This window comes from Seriola aureovittata, chromosome 8, assembly GCF_021018895.1.
Source record: "Seriola aureovittata isolate HTS-2021-v1 ecotype China chromosome 8, ASM2101889v1, whole genome shotgun sequence".
Lineage (NCBI taxonomy): Eukaryota > Metazoa > Chordata > Actinopteri > Carangiformes > Carangidae > Seriola > Seriola aureovittata.
In genome coordinates this window covers 17,305,322-17,328,282 of record NC_079371.1, presented here as the reverse complement: position 1 = coordinate 17,328,282, position 22,961 = coordinate 17,305,322, and the positions used below count along the sequence as shown (strand labels likewise).

The 22,961-nt window shown below is 38.6% G+C and overlaps 2 protein-coding genes across 3 annotated transcripts; both read left to right on the top strand.

Annotated features, from left to right (window-relative positions):
* The first annotated feature begins 10,913 nt into the window (after positions 1 to 10,913).
* On the top strand, positions 10,914 to 15,757 carry LOC130173448 (T-cell immunoglobulin and mucin domain-containing protein 4-like). Its single transcript, XM_056382728.1, has 6 exons — positions 10,914 to 11,070; positions 11,258 to 11,596; positions 11,682 to 11,747; positions 11,954 to 12,012; positions 13,714 to 13,807; positions 13,963 to 15,757. Exons 1-6 carry the CDS (start codon positions 11,028 to 11,030, stop codon positions 14,052 to 14,054), a joined length of 693 nt encoding a protein of 230 aa, XP_056238703.1. The 5' UTR covers positions 10,914 to 11,027; the 3' UTR covers positions 14,055 to 15,757.
* A 2,526-nt stretch (positions 15,758 to 18,283) lies between these two features.
* LOC130173114 (cell adhesion molecule DSCAM-like) lies at positions 18,284 to 22,615 on the top strand. Of its 2 annotated transcripts, none has more exons than XM_056382052.1 (14): positions 18,284 to 18,350; positions 18,526 to 18,864; positions 19,178 to 19,306; positions 19,436 to 19,603; positions 19,706 to 19,776; positions 19,977 to 20,223; positions 20,348 to 20,428; positions 20,550 to 20,627; positions 21,027 to 21,155; positions 21,292 to 21,456; positions 21,774 to 21,826; positions 22,022 to 22,124; positions 22,204 to 22,234; positions 22,327 to 22,615. In XM_056382052.1, the coding sequence occupies exons 2-14, from the start codon at positions 18,723 to 18,725 to the stop codon at positions 22,382 to 22,384; spliced, it is 1,455 nt and encodes a 484-aa protein (XP_056238027.1). In that variant the 5' UTR covers positions 18,284 to 18,350; positions 18,526 to 18,722; the 3' UTR covers positions 22,385 to 22,615. The 2 variants fall into 2 exon arrangements, with proteins under 2 accessions (XP_056238027.1, XP_056238026.1); XM_056382051.1 differs by having other exon boundaries at positions 18,285 to 18,449.
* Positions 22,616 to 22,961: the final 346 nt, after the last annotated feature.

The following is a 22,961-nucleotide window of genomic DNA, read 5'->3' as shown; positions in this document are numbered from 1 at the left end:
CTTATTAATGCTGATGATGACAGACAAAAAGGGTTTTAAATGTTTCTGTTGCATTTTAACATTTAAGAGATTGCAGTTACTTTTATAAATGAGTAGTAAATCACTTAGAATATGTTGTCAGATGCTGGATGAAGTATCATCATTTAGTATTTTATGAAATCCAACCTTTAACAAATGAATAGTTTGTAATACATAATTTAAACATGAGCATAGACAAGTGCATTAATGAAACATTTTATCAATCATTTTGCATTTGCACAGATAACGATATATTTGGATATCAAATAATTTACAAATCAAATGACCATTCATCATAATGTTGCAAATTTTGTCCTAAATCAACTCTTCTCTAAACCTAATTTATTATTTTTTTTGTTTGTTTTGCATCACACTGTGCTCACTCTCTTCAAACACCCTGCATGATTTATTGATGTTTATTGACATTTTTCACAACGATAAAAAACATAAGATAACAGAGGAAGTAAAATGGAAAAAATCACCACCTGCGTTTCTCACTTTATTAAGCCTTCTGGTAATGAATCTGTCAATATCAATGACTGTGATGAAAAAGCGTACTTTGAACAATCTTTTATTTATAAGAACATTTCATGAACTTCTCCAAAGTAGAATCTCTAGTCCAAAATGTTCTGTGCACAAACACACCATGTAACCACAAGACCCATGTTTATCGGCCCTAATGAGTCACAGACAAGACTTACTGCAGCCTCTCAGTACAAACACTGCTCTTTTGAAATCCACAGACCTCAGCCAGAATAAACAGTGATACAATAAAAGCTCGAACAATATCATCTCTGCTCTTATTGGCAGCTGTGTTTATTGTGAGGAGGGAGGTGAAAAAAACAAAGCAAAGTGTTGCTTCGACAGATGTAAGAAATTGTGAGCACAAGATGTTTATATCTCCGGGGAGTTTGTGCTTGTAAGACAAATTGAATTGTTGTCAAGGGAACAGCCAGAAATTTCTACAAATGTCTTTTCTTCTAATGACTTTTTAATATCTGAAGCCATAAACAGAGAGTGTGGTGTAAACCTGGATGCTACACATGACAGGGATACATCATTTAAATTGCACTGTGGAGTGATATTCTCTGTTGTTTAGATCACACGATGAAAAAAAAAATCCTTTTGTGTCAGTTAAAAACAAAAACATCTCAGTTTCCTGTCTTGAACAGGAAGCTCAGTTGTTTTTTTTCTCTAAGTTGCCAGTGTGTCTAAAGTGGAAGTATTTTCTTTGCCTAATTGAAATGCCGCAGGCGTCAGTGAGAAACTCAGGCTGTCCCACCAGAGCCCTGGCCAAGTGAGCTGCACAGTTGCAGCTACAGTGTCTCCAAGGAGATTGCCTCCATGTTTTTACCATCTACAGGGTGCAGCACAATGCAGCGGAGATGAGAGGTCGATTGCGTAACCTGGGAGTAATTTCACTGATTGGTCATTCATGTCTGGGTCCGCGCTGATTGACTTTACCAGAAATCCATGAACCAGAAAGCAAGAGGGGGCAAGAGAGATAGAAATACAGAGCAAGAGAGAGAGAGAGAGAGAGAGATAGAGACTCACCATGCAGTTTGTAAAGTCGCCTTTACTCTTGGCTGAAAGACAAGTTTTAAATCACTTTGTTTCACTAAATATATTTTTAGAACTATTTCAGTCTTGTTCAGAGATGTAGAGATGTCTGAAACATTTAAATAGCTGTTGCATGCTGTTTTTAATGTAAATAACAAAAACATTACCATATAAAGTAATTTTCTACTAATATCTTTTTTACACATTTCAATTTGTTTTGCAATTCTACATTTCTATGACAACTTAGCAAACTAAAATCTGCTAATGAATAGCATGTGATATGATTAAAAGCTCCAGAACAGCTGTTAAGTGGACTTTGGGACAATATTGCTGTTTCAGAATTAGATTTTAACAGTCATAAATTAAAGTTAATGCTGTCCATTGTAAATGTACATAAGATCTTAAAGCTACTCTCTGACCCACAATACCACACTTGCTGTGCCTGCACACAGTTTTATGATACAATGCATCATTTTAATTTAGATTTTGGATGTATTCATGTCTGTTTTCACCTGAAAATAAGTGGCTTATATAACTGCATTAAACTGGGTTTTTTTTTTAACTGTGATTGATGATGTGACCACTTGTTTTTCCCCTAATATACTTCACATCTTAAAGCTTTCTCCCCAAAATGAATTAGTGAGTACAATGCTATTGGAAAATAAGACCTAAAAACTGTACTTCAAGCACTTCCCAGCATTGTCTATACATCTACACTGCACGTGTTGATCCCTGGAATGTCACATCTGCTCTCTCAGGTGAGTTTTTTTCCCGTTGACTCTGTGCCCTCTCTCCATTGTGTACACCCATGCAGATAGTGTGTTTCCTTCCCGTCTTTGTTTAGGTTCCCCATGTGAATCCAATAAACAGGGATCATTGGCTGATGATAGATGATGTACTCTGTAGAGCAGATGACTTGAGGAAGAAGAAATGTGTGTGTGAAAATTCCTGAAATGCCTTGAGTAGGTAAATAGGTCCAAGTACAGATTCCTTCGTCGCCCCTGACTCCAACGCGGCAGGGACACTGGCTGTGATGTGAGGACTGACATAACATTAAACAGTGGTAGTGTTTGAGAGGCATTTTAAATCACCGAGAGATGTCATATATTCTAATATTTACTCTGAAACAAACTACAAAAACATCACTTTCCGTTTAAATACCTTTTCGAATGAGCCTGGATTTAACCTCTGACAACGTGTGGCAGTAAATTGTGTCCTGTAGCTAAAGCCTCCCGCAGTAGTGTTGGACTTGTTAGTTTACCCTGGTGATTTATGCTCCAGGCAGGTATTTGCAGTAGCTTTCTGTCCATTTGTCTGATTTGAAAGGAGTTTAAATAAATCATCCAGCCTTCTGTCTTTAACTGAGATTGTCCTGTAAAAAACATACTCGTAGATCATGTGTGAGCAGCTTATTACGACCCAGTTACACTTTACTGTTATGCGACCTCTAGGGGCCGTAGAAATTATGACCGGAGAAAAGGAGGAAGTCTATAGATATAGAGCGACAAAGCTTTCACACAGCAAACCGCTGTTCATTTCCTGTGTTAACCTGATTGTTAAATTGTTTAATTTATCCATGACCGTTCTTCAACCTTAGCCACATTGTTATTCTTGTAACCATATTGTAACCATGACGATGGTAACGCCAGGCCAGAAGTTCCTATCAATATCACAGGCATTATTACTCGCAGCCAGGTAGTGGAGGAAAACGTCTATTGTATGCCTTGTCCACCACTGGTAAACCTCAACTGCAATATCCAAACAAACCTGCTCCATGGCCTGAAGTAGGTGAACGTGCATGTAGGGTTCTCCCCCTTCTCCTTCTTTTGGTAAGATAAAATGTTTACAATGTGTCTTAATCATATTCATAGTGTATAAAATCCAGCACCCTGCTTTCAACATGAACGTTAACTGTCACCTTGGCAATATGTGCTGGTTTAGTAGCTAATGTTAGCTTTGTTTAATCTACATATTAAAAATGAAAAATAAATTTACAATGCGCCATTTCGAAACAAAAACAACTATAAACACCACAGCCGTACTATCAAAGACCTTAACCAGGGTGCTGTCACTTGTCATATCTTACAACCATTAATGTAGTGCAAAAACACACATATATATATATATATATATATATATATATATATATATATATGTATACATGATGTTTTCAAAATGTTTTGAAATGAAATAATATTTAAAAACATTTAAAACCTCCTTTCCTTATTTTTTCTCATATTTAGGCATATCACTGTGACAAGCTGATGATAGGAGCTTTTATGTTGTCGCTGGCAGGAGCATTTTGCTGACAGACAACATACTTGTTTGCTAAGCTCAGTCAGATTGCAAGCTAAAAGATTAAATAGATAGCTGGTTTGCAACAGGAAGAATAAAAAAATAAAGAGAGTCAAGAGACGGATGGTGACGATTTTTATTGTTTTATAAACATTTCCACTCAATCGTACTATGCAAGGACTTTTTTGTTCTTCATGTGAGATGTACTGTGAGTCACTTGGCCAGCGACCTTGGATGAAAATGATCTTTTTTAGCTTCATGAATGCATGTATGCATCTGTGTGTGTCTGTGTGTAAACACTTGCACATAGATAGAACACAAATGTTCTCATGAACCTTGACTCTTGCTGTGTTTAGCACTGAAGACTCATGGCCTTGGGCTGATACACAGTATTGTGGCTGAGTCAGGCTCTGTCTGCTCGGATGCACCGACAGGAAAAAACACTCTGATAAAAGCTGCAGGGGTTTAGACGAACAAGAAGACTTAAACTTCTATCTTGCACTTGCTTAATGTCTTTGTTTTGAGCTTTCAGTTCACTTGCATGGGTGGACTTGTGTTGTGAAGCACAGACATATATATCCCCATCTATCCCAGACGTGTAAAAACTAAAAAGTCCAAACATTTTCCCATACTGGTCCCCTGCTCATGTTCTCGCATGGTTTTCTCAGCATCCCTCTGTTCTGTGTTAGTAGCAGGGGTGGCTGGGCCATGTGAGAAATGAAAAGAGGACTTTGTTTCCCAGCGGACGGAAAGAGTTGGATCTGGATCAGCCTCGGGTCAGGAGCGCCTCTCCTCTCTGTACATCCCTAATCAGCTTTCCTTTAAGGGCATGTTTATGCTTGCACATTTTTCCCCTTCGATTGTGCCGGAGAAGATTGAACTCATGAGAATGCTGTTGGTTAAGTATCTTCAGATCCCGCCGCAGTGCCTCGCTTCCTCACTCTGTGTAGGCACGGAGGCACAGTCTGAGCATCCTACCTTTCTCATGCCCATTTTTGGACCAAACTATTTTCTGTAAAGATTGCAGAAGAGATGACCACGAACACCACAGAGTGATAAGTTATCAAAAGAAAAAGATTCTGATTGTGGGAAAACACTCTTGCAACTGTATCTCCCACAACGCAACGATCCTGCAATGACGGTAATGGCACTCATGGCAGCGTCCCAATACATTGGGTGTGGGAGGAAGAAGAGAAGACTATGAACACTGGCAATGTTCAGTGTAAAATTACATTGATTAAGTTTTTCTTCCTTTAAGAGAAGACATTATGAATACTTCTTCTTTCACTAAAAATCATTCAGGCAATTGTACTGGTGAGTGTAAGGTGTATTTCTATCTGGCACAAATTTCTAAACTCTGTCCTGTGCCAACTTCTCCATTCTTGCTGCTCATTCTTACTACATCTCCTCTTTCTTTCACTTCCACCCTGTTTCCCCTCCTTACTCACGCTTTCTAATCCTCTTTCACACATTCAGATGGAAGTTCTCTCCTCACTTGCCTTAATCTCGATCCCTCTTTCTTTTCATTGCCCTCATCCAGCTCTGTGTCTTCCAGGAGTGCTTGGAGGCGTTTCCGCTCCCAAACTCCCCATGAGCGCTAGTCTCCCTAGTGGGATATTAATAGGAGAGAGGAGGGGGGATATTGAGACACACTCTCAGGAGGGACGAGGGTGGGAAGTAAGAAGTGGGGAAAGGGCTGGGGCCCCACAGTTGTTGGGAGAAGTAGCCATAAATCCTTCATGCATGAATTGTACACACACTTACACTGACCAATTAGAGCATGTGCCTTTTTTTTTATAGAAAAGAAGAAATAAATGAATGGTGAGAAACAGACTGACTGAGAATAACTACTCTATATTCCATTTATACACTAGTTATTCTCACTTGATTCTCCCACATCTGCTCCATAAAAATTCCGCAATCATCTCTTGTCAGTGAAGAAAATTTCTGGACTTAATCTCATTCATGGTTGAGAAAAGTGACAAAACCAAGAATATTACAATTTTAGAAATATATATATTCTTTCAATAAAGAATCACAGATAAATTAAATCAATTTAAAACCCATAGCCTTCAAGTGATTTTGTGGCTTTATAGAAAGATTTTGAAAAGTTTAAAGCCGGATTAATACTTGATGTGAGGGGTTAATGGCGGTCCCACTGTGGATACTTGTGATGCAGGTTTTGATTTATAGTTCACAAGTTGATGGGCCTTATTACAATTTAATTGTAGCTCCAGAATAACTGTGTTTACATTATTTCATTCACATTGTGATCTAAGCCACGATGGGAATGTCGGTGTTCACTCATTAGTCATTACTGAACATGAGAGTCTTCTGTGCCGTTGCCATAATTATGTTGCTACATTCACTATGATAGAGAGTGTGGGTTGTGGTGAGCAGACGGTTTGCAGTGGAGATGGCATTGATTTATGTGTGTTACTGTGCGGAGAAGACTACAGACTTGTCATGTCAACAATCTGCTGGCATCAGAAACACAAGTTTCCCATGCTGACTGATCACAGTTCTTGCTGCGTTCACGTGGCCTATCCTTAGCTGCTCTATCGCCTTTTCTCTATGTCTTGTTACATTTTGGATGAGGTACACAACAGCTGTGGCCCATAAGTCCTCCAAATTAAACGTAAATTACATTGTTGATATCGTCATTTGTCAGTTCCCTCCAAAACCGGTCAGGATGGATGGAACAATGAAACAGACCGTTTCCCATTTCCAACCAACAGTCATTTGATTTTTTAAGCCTCACCATAATCGTCCCCTAACCTTAACCGCATGTGAAGATGACCAGGTTTCTTTTTTTCACTTAAAAAAGTGGTAATTTTACCTAAATTAACCCTACAGTATGTGGTACAGTATGGCTCCAAATCTTTGCTGTAACGCACAACTATAAATCCACCTTAAAGGGATAGTTCAGATTTCTTGATGTGGGGTTGTGTGAGGTCGTCATATAAGTCGGTACATTACCTACAGTACATTATGATCACCATGGTCCCTGTTAGGAAAGCTGACTGGGGCACAGGCAGAGTGGCAGAGCTATGTGTTCCTGCGCACAGGGCCATGAGAAAAAACATGTTTTAGACACTTTTAAAAATCATGTCGAATATTTTAAGCAGTTTATCTTCCTTTGAAAACACCACTTTCTTTCGGTACTACATTTTCTCAACTGCTGAACTACCATATTCCTACGCACAAGTGTATCTATGGAGTGGGCAGCCGCAGGTCAGCTGAGTGAATCAGAAAGCAGCATAATACAGTGCACTCTGTATGTCCGCTTTTGTGTAAGAATGTGGTAGTTCAGTGGTTGAAAAAAGAAGATAAACTGCTGAAAATAGTCTACATGAGGCGTACATTTAAACGGATACTGGATTGTTTCAGTGGGCGTTTTTTAAAGTGTCTAAAACACATTTTTCTCTTGTGGTCGCATACACAGCAACACATTGCTCTGCCATTCTCCTTGTGCCCTGGTTGGCTTTCCTAACTGGGACCGCGCTGATCACAATTTACTGTATGTAATGTACGGACTATATATGACCACCTCACACAACCCCACGTCAAAAAAACCCGAACTATCTCTTTAAGGTGGCTGAGATGTGAATTGTTCAAACAGGGCCTCAGCTCAATGTCAAGAAGATGACCGCAAAAGTTGGTGCAGTAACATTTACTCTGGGAGCTTAGCGATGGTCTTTGTGGTCTTTGTGGTCTTTGTGGTCTTTCTTATCTTATCTAGCCGAGAGCGTTGACAAGGAGGAGACAAAAACAAGCTGTCATCCAAGGTCAGCAGTGGGCACATAAAAACTGTCAAACCAAAATATTTGCTCAACATTGCAACCACAAGGTCTTCATCAGAGCAGCGAGCATTGAATACATGAATAAATAATTTTCACACTGCACTTCACAAGGGTTTTGCAGTGCAACCTGTCTCCGTTGTTTAAAGTAAAAATATTTAACTTAGCTCTCATAAACAGTATGTTCTTTTCCACGAGTCATTTAACAATGACCTTATATACATGTAAGTCGTGCAGACATCACATAGACACATGCGTACCTGAAGAATTACATGAAGCCACTTTATCCCTGTTAAAGTTTGTGTACGTTACCTTGATATGTGGAGTGGTAAACACGTGTTAAATGTGCTTCAGTTGGAGTGTAGGACAGAAGCATCTGCAACAATGCTGTTGTCCCATATTGCCCCCAGCAGATGGTTCTCATCAGGCAAACACACAGAGGGAGTAGAGGTCATCAGACGGACCAAGGAGCTGTTTGACGGCTCAGCATGTTTGCCTCAAAGGTAGCAATGGATCCGCTAATGTCAGCAATATTGCAAATCAATATTTTCTCTCATCCACGTCTTGTGATGGATCACCTTAGGAAACCTCAAATTGACATGTATTGCATTAGTGCACCTATCAAGATTATACATTTCATGGAGACAAACTCAAGATCAGCCCTCTCTGTGCTTTAGTTCAGGTTTCAAGAAATGAAGCTGACCAGGCAGCGACTATAAACCTCCTTCACTAACTTCTAAAAATGACTCAGACTGACCTTCGCGATCTCACTTCTCCTTTTCGGTTTGCTCCCATTTTTATCAGACATCAGCAAAAGTCGCCCAGCCATAGATTTGTCAGTGCTGACACTTTGGCCTCAGACCAGACTAGTTTTTCTGCTCTGAATGCCATTTTTAAAACCTTTATCAGTAAAGCAAATTGTCAATGGCTCCAATTTGAACCCAAACAGAAAAAACACGACTCCTGTTCCACCAGTGCAGAATTTGAACAAGGTAATAGAAGTGTGGAAGCAGTGGTCTTATAGTCACTGCTGTAGTGCAGGCACAGTGGCTCACCCTCATTTTCATAATATTTAAAAACAATTACTGTAAATACCACCACAGAGAGAAGCTCAGCATTACTATCATATCTATTATTTGTTTTAAACAACTGGAACACAACTGTGAACCTTGTAAGAAGAACAAATTCACACATCCACATTTTAAAAGACGTTGAGAGAAAGGTTTCAGTTTCACTATGTTTATTGTTAATTGGCTGAATCTGAGAATTGATTCACAGCTGAGAGAAATGACAAAACGCAGGACATCGTCGTGGGAGGACAGTGATCTATGGAGCAGTCAAGCAGCTCATTGGTGGATGACAGTTTTGACAGGTGGAGGTGAATGGGGGACAGATAAGAGGCTGGGAAAGACAAAATATTTTCCTTAGGCTGCTGTCCTCATATACACACACTGACTCTTCCTTTCCATTAGTGATGCTCGTATAGCAGTGACCTTGAAACATAAATGTTACCTGCTGTCAGCACATATACATGAACACACACGCTGCAGTCCTTAATGAAAACCACTGAAATGTGTTTCCTCCAATTTTGCCTTGCAGTCAAAAAATAAATGTTGCCAAAATTTCAGAATGAACAAATTATAGAAATTGTATGACTGTAGTAAAATTTTATCTACTCGCTTAAAAGATAAAAGCACCAGCCATTTAGTTTTGCACTGCTATAATGTGGAAGGACTCCCAATGGACAGTGAAAAAAAAAGGATTCAAAACAGATGCAGCAGAGATATTGTCAGACACATTAAAATTTGGTTTGAAATGAAAATCTGGTTGAGGTCAACACACAATGTCGGCTAACTGACATTGTGACGTTTAACAGACATTTAAAAGACGGGTTTTGCTCAGGACTAGAAAGTCAAGATGGCGTTTACATGAGATGTTTGGAGACAATAATACCTCAATATATTAAGTGCAGTAATTAAAAATGTTTAAAATATATCAAAAATCACAAATTGTTTTAAGTTTACATGAGAGGAAACATTTGAAATGTTTTACAGTATGAAAAGCATTAAAACATATTTACCAGAAAAACTCCATTCATATACAACATACTTTTGACTGTTTTATGGGTTTTATTTTATCTTCTTCATTCAATCCTTTTGATGTCATAGTCTAAAGGGTAAAGATGTTAAAACTCTCTTTGAAGAAGAACGACACTGAATGTTTTGCCTCTCTGAAAAGCATGAGCCCAACACCAAATGTCTACAGTGTCATAGGGATCTAAGCTAATACAATGGATCATTTCAAGTTTATGAGTCACTTTGAAGAGAGCAGTCTCTTAAACCCAACAGGATTTTATGAAATGTATTGTTTTCACTCATAAAGGGCAGCAAATGGATACAGTCATATCATCTTAAACACTGAATTAAAAGGAATAATTGGAGAAGGGAAAATGAGGTTGAAAGTCAGACTGGGATTGGTAAGATGATGCTGAAGCATTTTGTTCAGGAAACTAAAGGGAAAATAAGAGCTGATAGGTGATAAAACTGCTGCACTTTTCTTTTTTCTTTTTTTTTTCACAGACTTTCACAGAAATTAAAAACATGCATGGACAAGGACAGGATGACTTTAAAAAAATGTGGCCAGCAGAGAGAAAAGTCTTCAGAAAAACTCATCACAGCCAAATTAAAACAACATTCTCCAAAGTGTTTCCACTATTATTACTGCTACTCCAGTTACCGCCATTACTGCTGAAGATAAGAGGAAACTGTAATGAGTGGAAAACTGGGGACTTTACCCAAATATTACTAAGTCTGTGAGCAGCGCAAAGGAATTCAAATGCCTGGAGTTACTTAATTGATTTTGCTCTTTTTTCAGGCAAACCTATATAAACTTATGTAAAAATAGGTTTCTTGAGAACTGCTTGTGTCAGTATATGACCTAATCACAGAAATGATATTTCCTGTTTATATGTGGGCCATCTTCCTTTCTTAAACATCCCATACTGTGCAAATACACCATGCATGGGAGTGCATGGTGTATTTTTATATGTTGCACAGTAGAATATTTTCACCTATGTTCTTACCAATTTATAGTTTATAGTTTATATGGACAATGATTAAACTCACATGGTTTATAGCAGCACATATGACAAGTCATTCTCCCACTGAGCTCATGGTACATCATAAGAAGAACTCAAGACCAAATGTAGACAAGACTAAAAGTCATTTCCTTCCTGATTTTCAGAAAAGGGTAGTTGAAACTTCTGTGCATAACACCATCCTCCGGTGGAGTGTGTGGGGGGAGAAAATCATTTTATCCTCACTTCAGGACATTGTTATACAATAGCCTACACACATGCGTGGTCTTTGTTTTTTTTTCCTCTCCATCCTGACCCGAGGTAAGTCGATATTCTTTGCTTTTTTGTTTTCTGGTATTTGTAGTGTGCCTGTGGGTGGAGGGGTGTGTGTGCATCCGTGTGTGTGTGTGTGTGTGTGTGTGTGTGTGTCTCGGTGGGTGGGTTTCACCATTTCAGAATTACAATCTGCATCGGATCATCCAGTTTGATCAATTGCTGTCATCCACAGTGTCGCCCACCTCCAGTGGTGTCATTGGCTTCATCGGGCACAATGTCACCTTGCCCTGCAGGTATGACGCTCAGAGTCACGGTGTGCTGAGTTTCTGTTGGGGACGAGGAGAGGTTCCCAGGTCCAAATGCTCCGACACCATCCTCTCCTCGGAGGACGGGGCTGTAAACCTCAGGAAGTCCTCCAGGTACCAGCTGCTGGGCAGGGTGACAGATGGAGATATCTCCCTGACCATCCTGAATGCTCAGTGGAGCGACATTGGTGTGTATGGCTGCAGGGTCGAGATCCCTGGGTGGTTCAATGACTATAAAGCCAACACAAACCTGGTCATGGAGGAAGGTAATGCTCATGCAAACTGTAACGGATGATCATGAAGTCTGTGGTGTTTTTCAGTTGAGCTTAAATGTGTTATGTTTTTTTCCAGCTCCTGTGGAACAACCTATTACCCAGGACTGGTCACTTACTGGTGGGAGACATGATGAGCAATCAGGTGTGAATAAATAAATATTTCAAAAAGTGGGAGGTATTGTTGATCTTAAGTGTCTCTTTTTTGCAAATCTAAATGTCGTTAAGCAGTTGCTTCATTGGCACTGTTTAGTATTCAGGGATAAAACAAAATGTGGTTCACTGCAGTTCATTTGAGGAATACACTTTACTTCATGCATGGTAGTCACTGGTGGTTTTAACTCCGAACAGAAACATGGACAGCATCTGCAGAAGTTGGTGACCCAACACTGGGCATCATCAGAAGTGAGGTATGGTACTGTTTTGTTAAAAATGAAGAAATGTATTTGAAAAAGTATTCACAGCAGATATAAATAACTATGCTTTTTAAGGTACAGGACATTTATTAAAGAATCATGTTTTAAAATTTGAAACATAACCAGAAATATCTCATGGAAATTATAAGTTTGTGGCTTTCCAAAGATATTTTGTGCATGTGTGGGTGTGGGTTAAGTGTGGAAGTGAGGAACAGAGAGTACAAAGCTACAGACTGGTGACAAATTAAAGGAAAAACCAACCTAAAGTGCTGCCAGAGCAGCTTCAGTGTGCCTTGGCATTGATTCTCCGAGTCTCTGAATTCGACTAGAAAGATGAACACCATTCTTCCAAAAGACATTTCCTCATTTGGTGTTTTGATGATGGTGGTGGAAAGTGCTAACACGTCGGTCCAAAATCTCTCATTTGTGTTCAACTGAAAGTTCTGGTGACTGTGAAGGCCTTAGTATGTGATTCACTGATCATTTGTACAGTCATCAAACCATTTAGTGACCCCTCGTGCCCTTTGGATGGGGGCACTGTCCTCCTGGAGGAGAGCACTCCCATCAGGATTGAAATATATCATCATAGGATAAAGCTGATAACTCAGAACAACTTTGTATTGATTGGAAGTGACCCTTGTCTCAAAGGTTCACTTTGTGGGTCAAGCATTCAGGCCTGTACTGTTCTCTTGGTGTCGCCACACATGCACTCACCCACTTGTGGAGAGGATGGTCAAGGATGACTGACCAATTTCCACATCTCTGTAGACCAGTGATTATGTTATTGCACCACTGAAATGTGCATTCATGTTTGTAATGAGGAGTTTATGCAGGTCAACCCTATTATAATATCCCTCTCTATGTAACTGTAGACGGACCACATCCTGTTTCAACATTCTCCGTCACCTGTTGACGCTTTTCGGTTTTTCCTTACATATCTCACTAATGCAGGAGCATCATGGTGGTCAAATGTGCCCACCACAATTCCCCACAGATCTAAAGGCAGTTCAACCAGGAGAGACTAATAAGAGAAACAAAAGGCAATGAGAAATTTGAAGTAAAATAGAATTGATTGTGAACAGGAAGTAGATCACTATAGGAAGCGGTCCATAGGAATAAGATGCTGCTGAATGGCAGCCGAGGGAAAGAACACAATTTGAGAGCCCACATGTGATTGGCTAAAGGCCAGTGTTTCAGGTTGCGTTTGGATGAAAACGAGAATGAGCTGGTGAAGTTTAGAGATAGGGGGAAAGAGCATTTGACTTAGAAGGCATACGTAGGAGATAGTCTTCCTGACTGGAGCTTCATATGTCACTTTAGTCACTGTTCCTATTGAAAGACGAGCTAGTTGAGCAACCTCGTGCAATCTGTACGCCAACAATGATCCCTCTTTCAAAGTCCTCTTGCCATCTTTACAAATTCAGACTCTACTGGGCCTGCACAGCATTTTTATACCTGCCACAGAGCATGATGGGATGCTAAGTGCTTAATTGTACCGTGCAGTGCACCTTTGTGGAAGCATCTGCATTCATTATGTTTCTCCAGTCATTTATTCAGGTTTTTACTTTAATTTGTCACCCATTTGTATATTAGTTTTCAATTTATAGTATATTTTTCAACGTACTGTATATTTACAGCACATATTTGAGATTGTGTGCCAATCATCATTGACCTAGTCCCTCATTTTCATTGCAGGAAAAATTCAAAGCCTTCCTGAGAGTGGAGAACATTGCCAGGATGGGAGCTATTTTTTTCTCCACCATAATCATAATCCTCGTCTTTATTTTCCGTAAGTGTGGAGTAGATTATAGCTTGTGAGTCATGTGCCATTCAGATTAATTTTACACACTCAAAGTGGGTGTCTATTGAGCAGTCGAAGTCACTGAGAGTGTGCCTTCCCTTTTCAGACTGAGACTATCATTTAATGTTTGCATTTCTTCCCAGTAGGGAGAAGGTTTCAGTCAAGGGGGACACTTGAGCATCTCAACGCCTCAGCTGCTGAGAACATTTATGAAAGTGTCCCAGTGCCTGAGTGATGGTCAGCATCACACCAACAAAGATTTCTACAAGGAGCTTCTGGCTGAAGAAGTGTCTGCTTGCAATGTGCTGACGTTTTCCATCTCCTCAGCTTTAGTGAGAAACCTTTTGAACTCTTATCTGTTAAACAGTAAGAAGATTTCTCCAGTGAAGCAGCTTACAGGGTAACACTGTTCTCAGACTGAGGGAAAAGGGTAAATATTCATCAGAAGATGCAAAAAACATCCTGCAGAAAATTATTTGCTTTTATTCTCTGTCTGTCTGTGTTTCATGGCAAATTTGATCTCACAACCCTGAAAAGCTTGTGGATGGTTTATACCTGTGGCCACAATGCCACCTGCTGGACTCTACACATCAGCATCAAAATATAAGAGGGGATGTTTCTTCACTGAACCCTCATTAATGTGAGAGACACAGTTTGGTGTGGAAAGATAAGACAGAGAAGGATTATAATGAGAGTGTGTACACTACTCTATATTTCTTGTAAGTAAACAAATTAATCATTTTGGATATATTTTAGCTCCACATAAATAACATTTCCACCATATTTTTGTCAGGTTAAGATAAAAATGTTTGGTTTGCTGGCAATGACAATTTAACCATGAAACACTGAACCAGTTCTCTCCTGCTCCAAGTCCTCTTGTTATTTGGACTTACTGATCTTGTTCCTGTTTTGCACATGTATCTTTCTTTCCCATGAATTAATGTAGCAGTGCAAGATTAAAGAAATCACAGGTGGAGGCATCAGCTGAAATGCGTCAACAACTACATGCTTTTGAACTGTTTCTGCTTTATGCTACTCCTTACATAACATTACCTTTAATCTGCCAAATTAAAACAGATATAACTGTGTGTACCTCAGTGTAAATCACCTGGTATTTGGTGCCTAACTAGATTTGACTGGTGTAATGGTCAACAGACTAGATAGACAGACAGGTTAGAAGATCTAGAAACTATGACCCTGTAGGCAGACAGTTTAAGAGGTCGCAGCACCAAAATGTGACAGCCTCGCAGGAACTGCAGTGTCATCCTGAGCGACCTGAAGCCTTCTTCCAAACACGGTGTGCTTATACAGGCCAAAACAAATGAAAAATGTATTTATTGAACTGGAAAATATGTTTTATTCTTTTTCAGCTTCAACAATAGCAAACATGAAGTCTACTCCTCCTCAGATACATTATATGTTTGTGAGAACTCCTCAACATATTGGATATAATTTGAAGCAATAACAACATTCTTCATTCTTCAACTTGATAGTAGTTTAATGTTCAGATAGTAATGAGGTTGGGAAACACAATGTTTACTTACTCTTTCTCCAGTTCAAACAATGTCAAAAGTTGAGATGGCCAGGACCACTTCAGGTTGTGCCACAGTCTGGGAACAAAGTTTCACTTCAGGTGCTCTGTGTCTCTTAAATGTAGTTTTCATGACATTGATGCTGATAATGATTTTAGAAGAAGGAAGTCTTCTTGTCTTGGAAATCGCAGCATTAAGACTTGAATATATTTTCCATTAAGATTGACTCAGTGACTCACAGACTTTTTGTTTGAGATATTAGATCAAATGGTTTTTTAGCTAATTCTAGCCCAACTGTGTCGCGTAGGGGCTACTTGTTCATAGTTAAATTGAAGCAATTTGTCCATTCAACAACCTGTAGTACAACGTGTGCTTTGTGTTTCTCAATAAAAATATTTGAAATTAATTATAGCTCTGTTTGTCTTTGAATCATATTATCACTCTTTTGTCTGCACAAGTGTTTTTTGCAAATTCAATAAAACCAAGTGAGTATCTTGGTTAAAAATCTTTAATGTACGTGTTTTGTATTTGTTTTCCAACTATTTCCAACATGAAAAATCATCATGTATACTGTTTGATTATTGATGATATAAAATCTGTGCAGATAATTTTACTTAAAAAAATGGTAGTAATGAAGCTCTTGGTGAATATTATTGAAACCTTAATGTTTTGTGCGTAAAGTGATATTTTAGTATTACAAAAAAATAATTGTTCATATGGTAAAATATGTGATGAACGTGAAGTGATTTCCCGTGTGTGTGAGAGACAGAGGCAAAATTATAGTTCAGTTTCCTCAACTTGTTTCAATATACTGTATATTTAAAACTACATGCCAATTATAATTGACCCAGTCACTCACGATCAGATTCAATTTCATTGCAGGAAAAATTCAAAGCCTTCTGGGAGAGGAGGACATTGGCAGGATGGGAGCTATTTTCTTCTCCACTATAATCATAATCCTCTTCTTTATTTTCTGAATGTGTGGAATGGATTATAGTTTGTGACTCATGTGCCAACGAGATTACTTTTAACACACAGTCAAAGTGGGTGTCTACCACACAGTTGAAGTCAGAGAGGGTGCCTTCCTTCTTTCTTCTACACCAGGAATACACTTCACATTGGATGTAGATTTTTCTGAGTATAATTCGCATCCCACGCCAACATTTAGTACCAGAGTAAGTTCATAAATTTAGAACAGTTGGCATTGAACATTATACAACTTTTCCATTGAATGTAATCCAGAGTTTTGCAGATTCATCCAGTGTCAATGTTTTATCTAGTGATAAAATTACTTCTTTAGCCTCAAAATATCACTTAACATCTGCCTTTTTAATTTAAACCAGGTGGAAGATTTCTGCCAAAGGATTCATCTGAACATAGTAGAACATCTGTGACTGTGCCCAAAAGCCTGACACTGTCAGCATTACAAAACCACCAGATCTGAGAGATTTATTTAGGGAACTGTGTAAAGACGTGTCCGTCGTGACATTTGTTAACCTTCTAACCATTTTTTTGTTGGTCAATATAAGAAAAAATGGAAATGTACCAAATCCTCAAGAGAAGCAGCTCACGGGGTCCCGTGATGCTCAGATTGAGGTGAAGAGGGCAAATATGTGACAAAATGCACCAATATCCTGCTGATTGAGTAATACCATTTTCTTGTTTTACTTATTGTTATATAATAGGTCCATGTAAATCACACTTTCAATATATTTTTCTTCATGATAAATATTATTTTATCTTATTTTTCAATTCAAATGTCCCAAACAAACAAAAAATTAAAACTATGTGTTCCACTGTTGTAAAACCTGTTTTACTGAATTTAAGACCTTGTTCTCACATTTCATTCAAAGAAGGTTTCTCTTTCTCAGTTTCTGTTCCAGTTCCTGTTTACAAGTGGATTTTTATTATAAAGTTTAGTAAGAGTTTACGTGAATGCTGATTTTGCTCTTGTTTGGGGTGTGTAATTTTATATGAATTAGTGTTGCAATGTAAGCAAAAATCCAAGGAATCAGGGGTGAATGAGAGAGGGGAATGCACTGAAGACAGACTGTGTTTACAGGAACTTTGGATTTCATGACTGATGTGAGAAAATTATCTGAAATGTGCCAATTTGTTGCTGCTTTGTAACTTTCTCTTTCACTTCAGCCTATTCTTATTGGACACCCAAGCCATCTGAGTATGACACGAAACAAATAAGTACTGTATATAGTACAGTATGATTGGATTTTTATTAAAGTAGAGCTAAACTCAACAGGTGTGATTACACAAATTTTTTTAATGAAAATATTAAAGGTGAGAAAAAGAAAAAAATATGTATTTGCCTGCTTTCACTCTCACAAATAACTATAATAATAAAAACCTCTACAGCTTTTTATTTTTGAAATATTGTTGTAGTAAGTTGTAGCACATGTGTTTTTGGGACTGACCAAAGAGGACCTCCTGTGCTGGGTTACTAAGCAGCAGTCTAAGAAACACACAAAAAGTCCATGGCCTCTGAAATCAGCTTGTGATTGTGCTCACGTGCTGATGATAGCATTAAGTTAGGATTTAAGTTAGCTACAGAGTCTTTACAGTTGTTTCGAATATTTTCCACTGGAACAAATTATTTTCCAGTTTATTCACTGTAAAAAATAAAGTGTTTTATTTTACTGAAGAATTTCTGTAGATGCAAAGCTGCTCTTCTAACCAAGGAGAAGTTAAAAGTTTCAATGTTCAAAATTTCAAGAATATCTATCTATCCCAAGGCTAGAGAACAAACAACAGGAGGGAAGACAGTGTGTTTATATTCTTGATTCTGTCTTTGTCTAATCATCAAAATGAAACAGTTTTCCACTTTTAGGTTAGGGAACTAAAACCACAGAAAAGGAAACAGGTCTTTTCGACACTCCTCTTCAGCAGAAGTTGTTTGTGTGAGCATCTCAAGGACAGCATCATGTGATTTAGAAAGATTTGAAAGCTGAAACGAGACTGTGGTTTGGTTTATTGTCGCTTAGCAGGTGAACCAATCTTTTGATTGATCCAGATTTGTAAAATGATTATTTTGGGCAGCAGACGTTTTCCTTTGTGTTGCAGTCTTCTTTTTTGTCTACACCTAGGTAAGACAGTCATGAAAGTAATCATGATTAAATGATAACAATGATGATGTCTCAACGGGACTTTCTGCCTTTTCAGGTTGTGTGTCTGCAGACGACATCAGAGCCAGTGTGGGCAAAGATGTTACTTTGACATGTAACTATGATGCTCAGCACTACGGCAGGCTTCCTGTGTGCTGGGGCCGAGCAGCCATCCCAAACAGGGGCTGTGGAAATGAGGTGATCAAGTCAGATGGGACATCTGTGGTCAGCAGACTGTCAGAGCGCTACCTGCTAATGGGTAATCTTGGCAGGGGTGATGTGTCGTTGACCATCAGGCATGTTCAGGAGAGCGACTCAGGGATATACGGCTGCCGTGTGGAAATACCAGGCTGGTTCAATGATCAAAAACACCATCTGAAGCTGACTGTGGAAGCAGGTGAGACCCACAGGGATAAATTATAATGTCTGTGGGGGGAGGGAAAAGTACATTTGTGACAAAATTAAAAGTTTAGTTACTGTTATGCCCCAGTGACTCCCTGCTCAGAGAAACATGAAGAATGTTTCCCAGAGACAAAGGCGACATCTGAAAATTCTCACATTCAAGCTGGAATAAGTGTCTGGCAAAATTGGCTTGATAATTGATTAATTGATTATCCAATTGTTTACAAATTTCTCTTTTTATATATTGATTTATCAACTAATTCTTTCAGCACTATATAGCTCTGTATAAGTTTTTTCTTTCTCCTTAGAAAGTCCTGATTCCCCGAGGGTGGAGACAAGAGAGGTGAAGGAGAGAACTGTCACTGTCCGCTGGGCTCCTGTGTTTGATGGGGGCAGGCCCATCACATCCTACACCATTGATCTAAAAAACAAACAGGGTAAGCTCAAGAAAACTATCCCAATAACCTTAAAAGAAGTTTGACATAAGCCAGCTTATTACATTTCCAGAATTGTGCTTTGCTTTGTGTTTGCTTTATGGATCTTATCTATACATTGTTGTTGCACAGCATCCTGGAGTACTGCCATAAAGACTGTAATCGCAAATCCTCAACTGACTCAGGTGACTTTGGTGGATTTGAGTCCGGCCAAGACCTACAACCTCCGCATGTTTGTTAGGAACAGCGTGGGCATTAGCGAGGCCAGCAATGTTCTGACAATCACAACAAAAGAAGCAGGTAGAGTCAGTCAGTATTTATTATTTTAGAAATAATTACAATTACTGCAGAGCTGTTTTTTTTTTTGATGGATGGCACCTTTAAAATTTGTTTTCCATGCAGCACCAGAGGGTCCACCCCTGGATGTACAACTGGAGGCCCTCACGTCTCGCAGTATCAAAGTGACTTGGAAGGTAAAGTCACAATTTGGAAACTTTATTTGTTGACACATTCAACAACAATCTCAAAAAAATGTGTTCTTGTATTTGAAAGAAAAGCAGCATACCACCGTTTTTATTCATTTTTTGTGGGTAGACATGGTTTATACTAAAATATATATACATATGTATATATATACTTACTGCTATAATAGTGTTTGTTCTCTCTTGATTAGCCTCCAAGGGCTGAGCACAGAAATGGGGTTCTGCAAAGTTACAGCCTTAGCTACAGAGAGTATGACCCTGTTAACAGACAGTTTAAAAGGTGGCAGCATCAAAGTGTGACAGCCACACGGGAACTGGAGAGTGTCATCCTGAGGGACCTGAAGCCTTCTACCAAGTACGGTGTGCTTGTACAGGCCAGAACCATTGCAGGAGCGGGACCTCCTTCATCTTCACCTCTCTGCTCCACTCTGGATGAGGGTAAACTGGGAAATATGGCAGAATATAAAGATGTGCCTAAAAGATGAATTTAATTATTATCATGATGCCAGTTTAATATCAAGTTATTAACCGAGATTGGAAATTCTCTTTATTCTGTTTCAAGTTCACACAACTTCAACAGTTACAAGTATTCAGTCTACTTCCACTGCTGCCACAAGACAAGACACTACAAGTTTCACTTCAGGTACTGTATGTGACATATAGGAATATATTCCTTAATAAGTATCTTGAGAAACATTTTATTTATGATGTTTTAAAAAATATATATATTAATGATGACTGAACCGTTTTCACTCTGTCCCCAGCTCACACAACTTCACAAACAGTTGAACCTGATACTGCAGCCACAGACTGGGCACAAAGCACAACAGGTTTCACTTCAGGTACTTTGCGTGTTTGATATGGAGATTTTAGCCACTTGTAAACTCTTGAAGCTCTTGGTCCAGTAGAATTTGTCGGACAGGAAGATGTCAAGAAGCTGTTAAAAGTTGTTGCACTGACACTGAATTAATGCTACTGTTACTCACTTACAATGTTTTTATTTGAGATAAAACATTAAACTACAATTTATATTACATTTATACCATGTTAGTGTCCCATTAAATCCATTATTCACAGCTCCAGGATTTGTCTGTGCATGACACCATCATCATCATCACTTATTATTATCGTCTGTCCTACTGTGGAAGAAAAGGGTGCAAATTCACAAAACTAAACTGATCTGGTTAAAAACAAAAATCTATGTTTTTCTTTGCTAAATGTGTTTGCTTTGTGTCTCCTAGTGCCTCCGGATCCCCCAGTAGTTGAGTTAAAGGGGGTCATAGACAATACAATTTCCATTTTTTGGACTCCTGGCTTTGAAGGTGACAGCCCCATTACAGGCTACTTCTTGGAGTATAAAGCACTGAAAGGTAAGAGAAAAGTTTAATGAATTGATTAAATTGTTGTTACAGTACTTCACTGTAATTTTATTGGGAAAGCTGAACTTACATTCTTAATCTTCTTTGGCATTTGTTATTATTTAAAAACTTTTTTTTTCTCCCACAGCCTCATGGGATTACACAAAGACAGTTGTAGACTTCAGCCCCAACCAGACAGAGGCCACAATAATAGAGATAAATCCTTCAACTTACAACATGCGCATGTTTGCCAAGAACAGTCTGGGCACCAGTAAACCCAGCAATGTCCTCACCATCACTACTGGAGAAACAGGTGTTTTTTTGTTTTTGTTTTTTTTTAATTCCCACTTTTTCCATTGCATGTGACTGTGGTACATCAGGCCAGACATGACCAGTGTTTTCATTGTTCAACTGTTAATCATAGTCTTACCCGAAATGTGTCGTGCAGCCCAAAAATATACAATATTAAATGATTTTTATTTTAAAAGCAATCACGGTTCCTCAGTTGACAGGAAATACACTTCATAATATTTCAGTTTAGTTCTTGTTGGATTTATTGTTTTTGCTTGTTCAGCTATCTGAAAGGCAACACTTCACTTTCTCTGAGCTTCTTTCCTTTTTGTTTGACAGGTCATCAGAGGGACAGTCCTTCTACCCCCACATCAACTGACACTCATTCCTCTGTAAGTTTAACACCATGGACTTTAATAACCAACAAATTGGAGTAACATTAACATTGAATCAAATGTGTGTATTGTAACAGTGTTCACATGTTCTGTTATTTATGCCCCCCCTAGTGGTAAAAACCTCTTAATGCAACTTGAGTGTTTGCAAGACAAGTGGGTGAATCTTACCTTTCTTTAAATACTCTCTGCCAGGTGGTTGCCAAGGAGGGTGATAGTAGTCACCTTGCTGCCATTTTGGTGCCAGTTGTGCTGGTGGTGTTGGTTGTTGCAACATTTACCGCATGGCAACTTCGACGTGAGTATGTGTTGCAGTGTTACTTCATACAGAAACCCAACCCATTTCCTTGATTAATTAGATCACTTTCTGTTCACAGGCATCAAACAGAAACAAGGTAGCCTGATCATGTGAGTGGCTGCACTGTTTCCCATGTTTACATGGAGAATTAAGCCACTTAAGGCACTTCACTGTAACAGCCTCTTCTTTTTCTTGTCTGTAGGTGGATGGCCAGTGGAGCACTACGTTACAGAGGCTCTGAGTCACTACAAGAGCTGTAATACTCCATGCCCATGGTGTCATTGCAAAACTCACAGAGAAGCAGCAGTTTTAAATTTTATAAAATTTGCAAAAGTCGATTTTTTGAATTGGTGCAATTTCACCTGTAAAGTTGATTCAAACTAACCAAAGGAGAAAAAAATGATATCTACTTTGTAAACACTAACTAAAGAAGCTGTAATCACAACACCAGGTGCAGTTACTTCCAATAAAAGTAATACTTGTTTCCTTTTCCTTGCTCACTGAGTGTTGCTAAGATCTGCCTTTAATTCCAGTATTTTCTCACAGCACTTTTGTAATAGTTCATCAAAATATATATCTATTATCTATATATTCCATATCAATCAACGGCATAGGATTGGTCTCAGCATTGGTGGAGATCTCAAAAACCCAGCCACTCCTCCAAAACAAAGAGATTAGCTTTTTAATGTCCTCAACCAAAAGGTTTATTAACATACAAGATTGGAATTTACATTCAGGAATGTCCATATGTAATACATGTGTTGAATTTCCATATATAAAATATATGTGCATATGAAGTAAAATAATATATGTATTTAAAGTATGGCCTATATATGT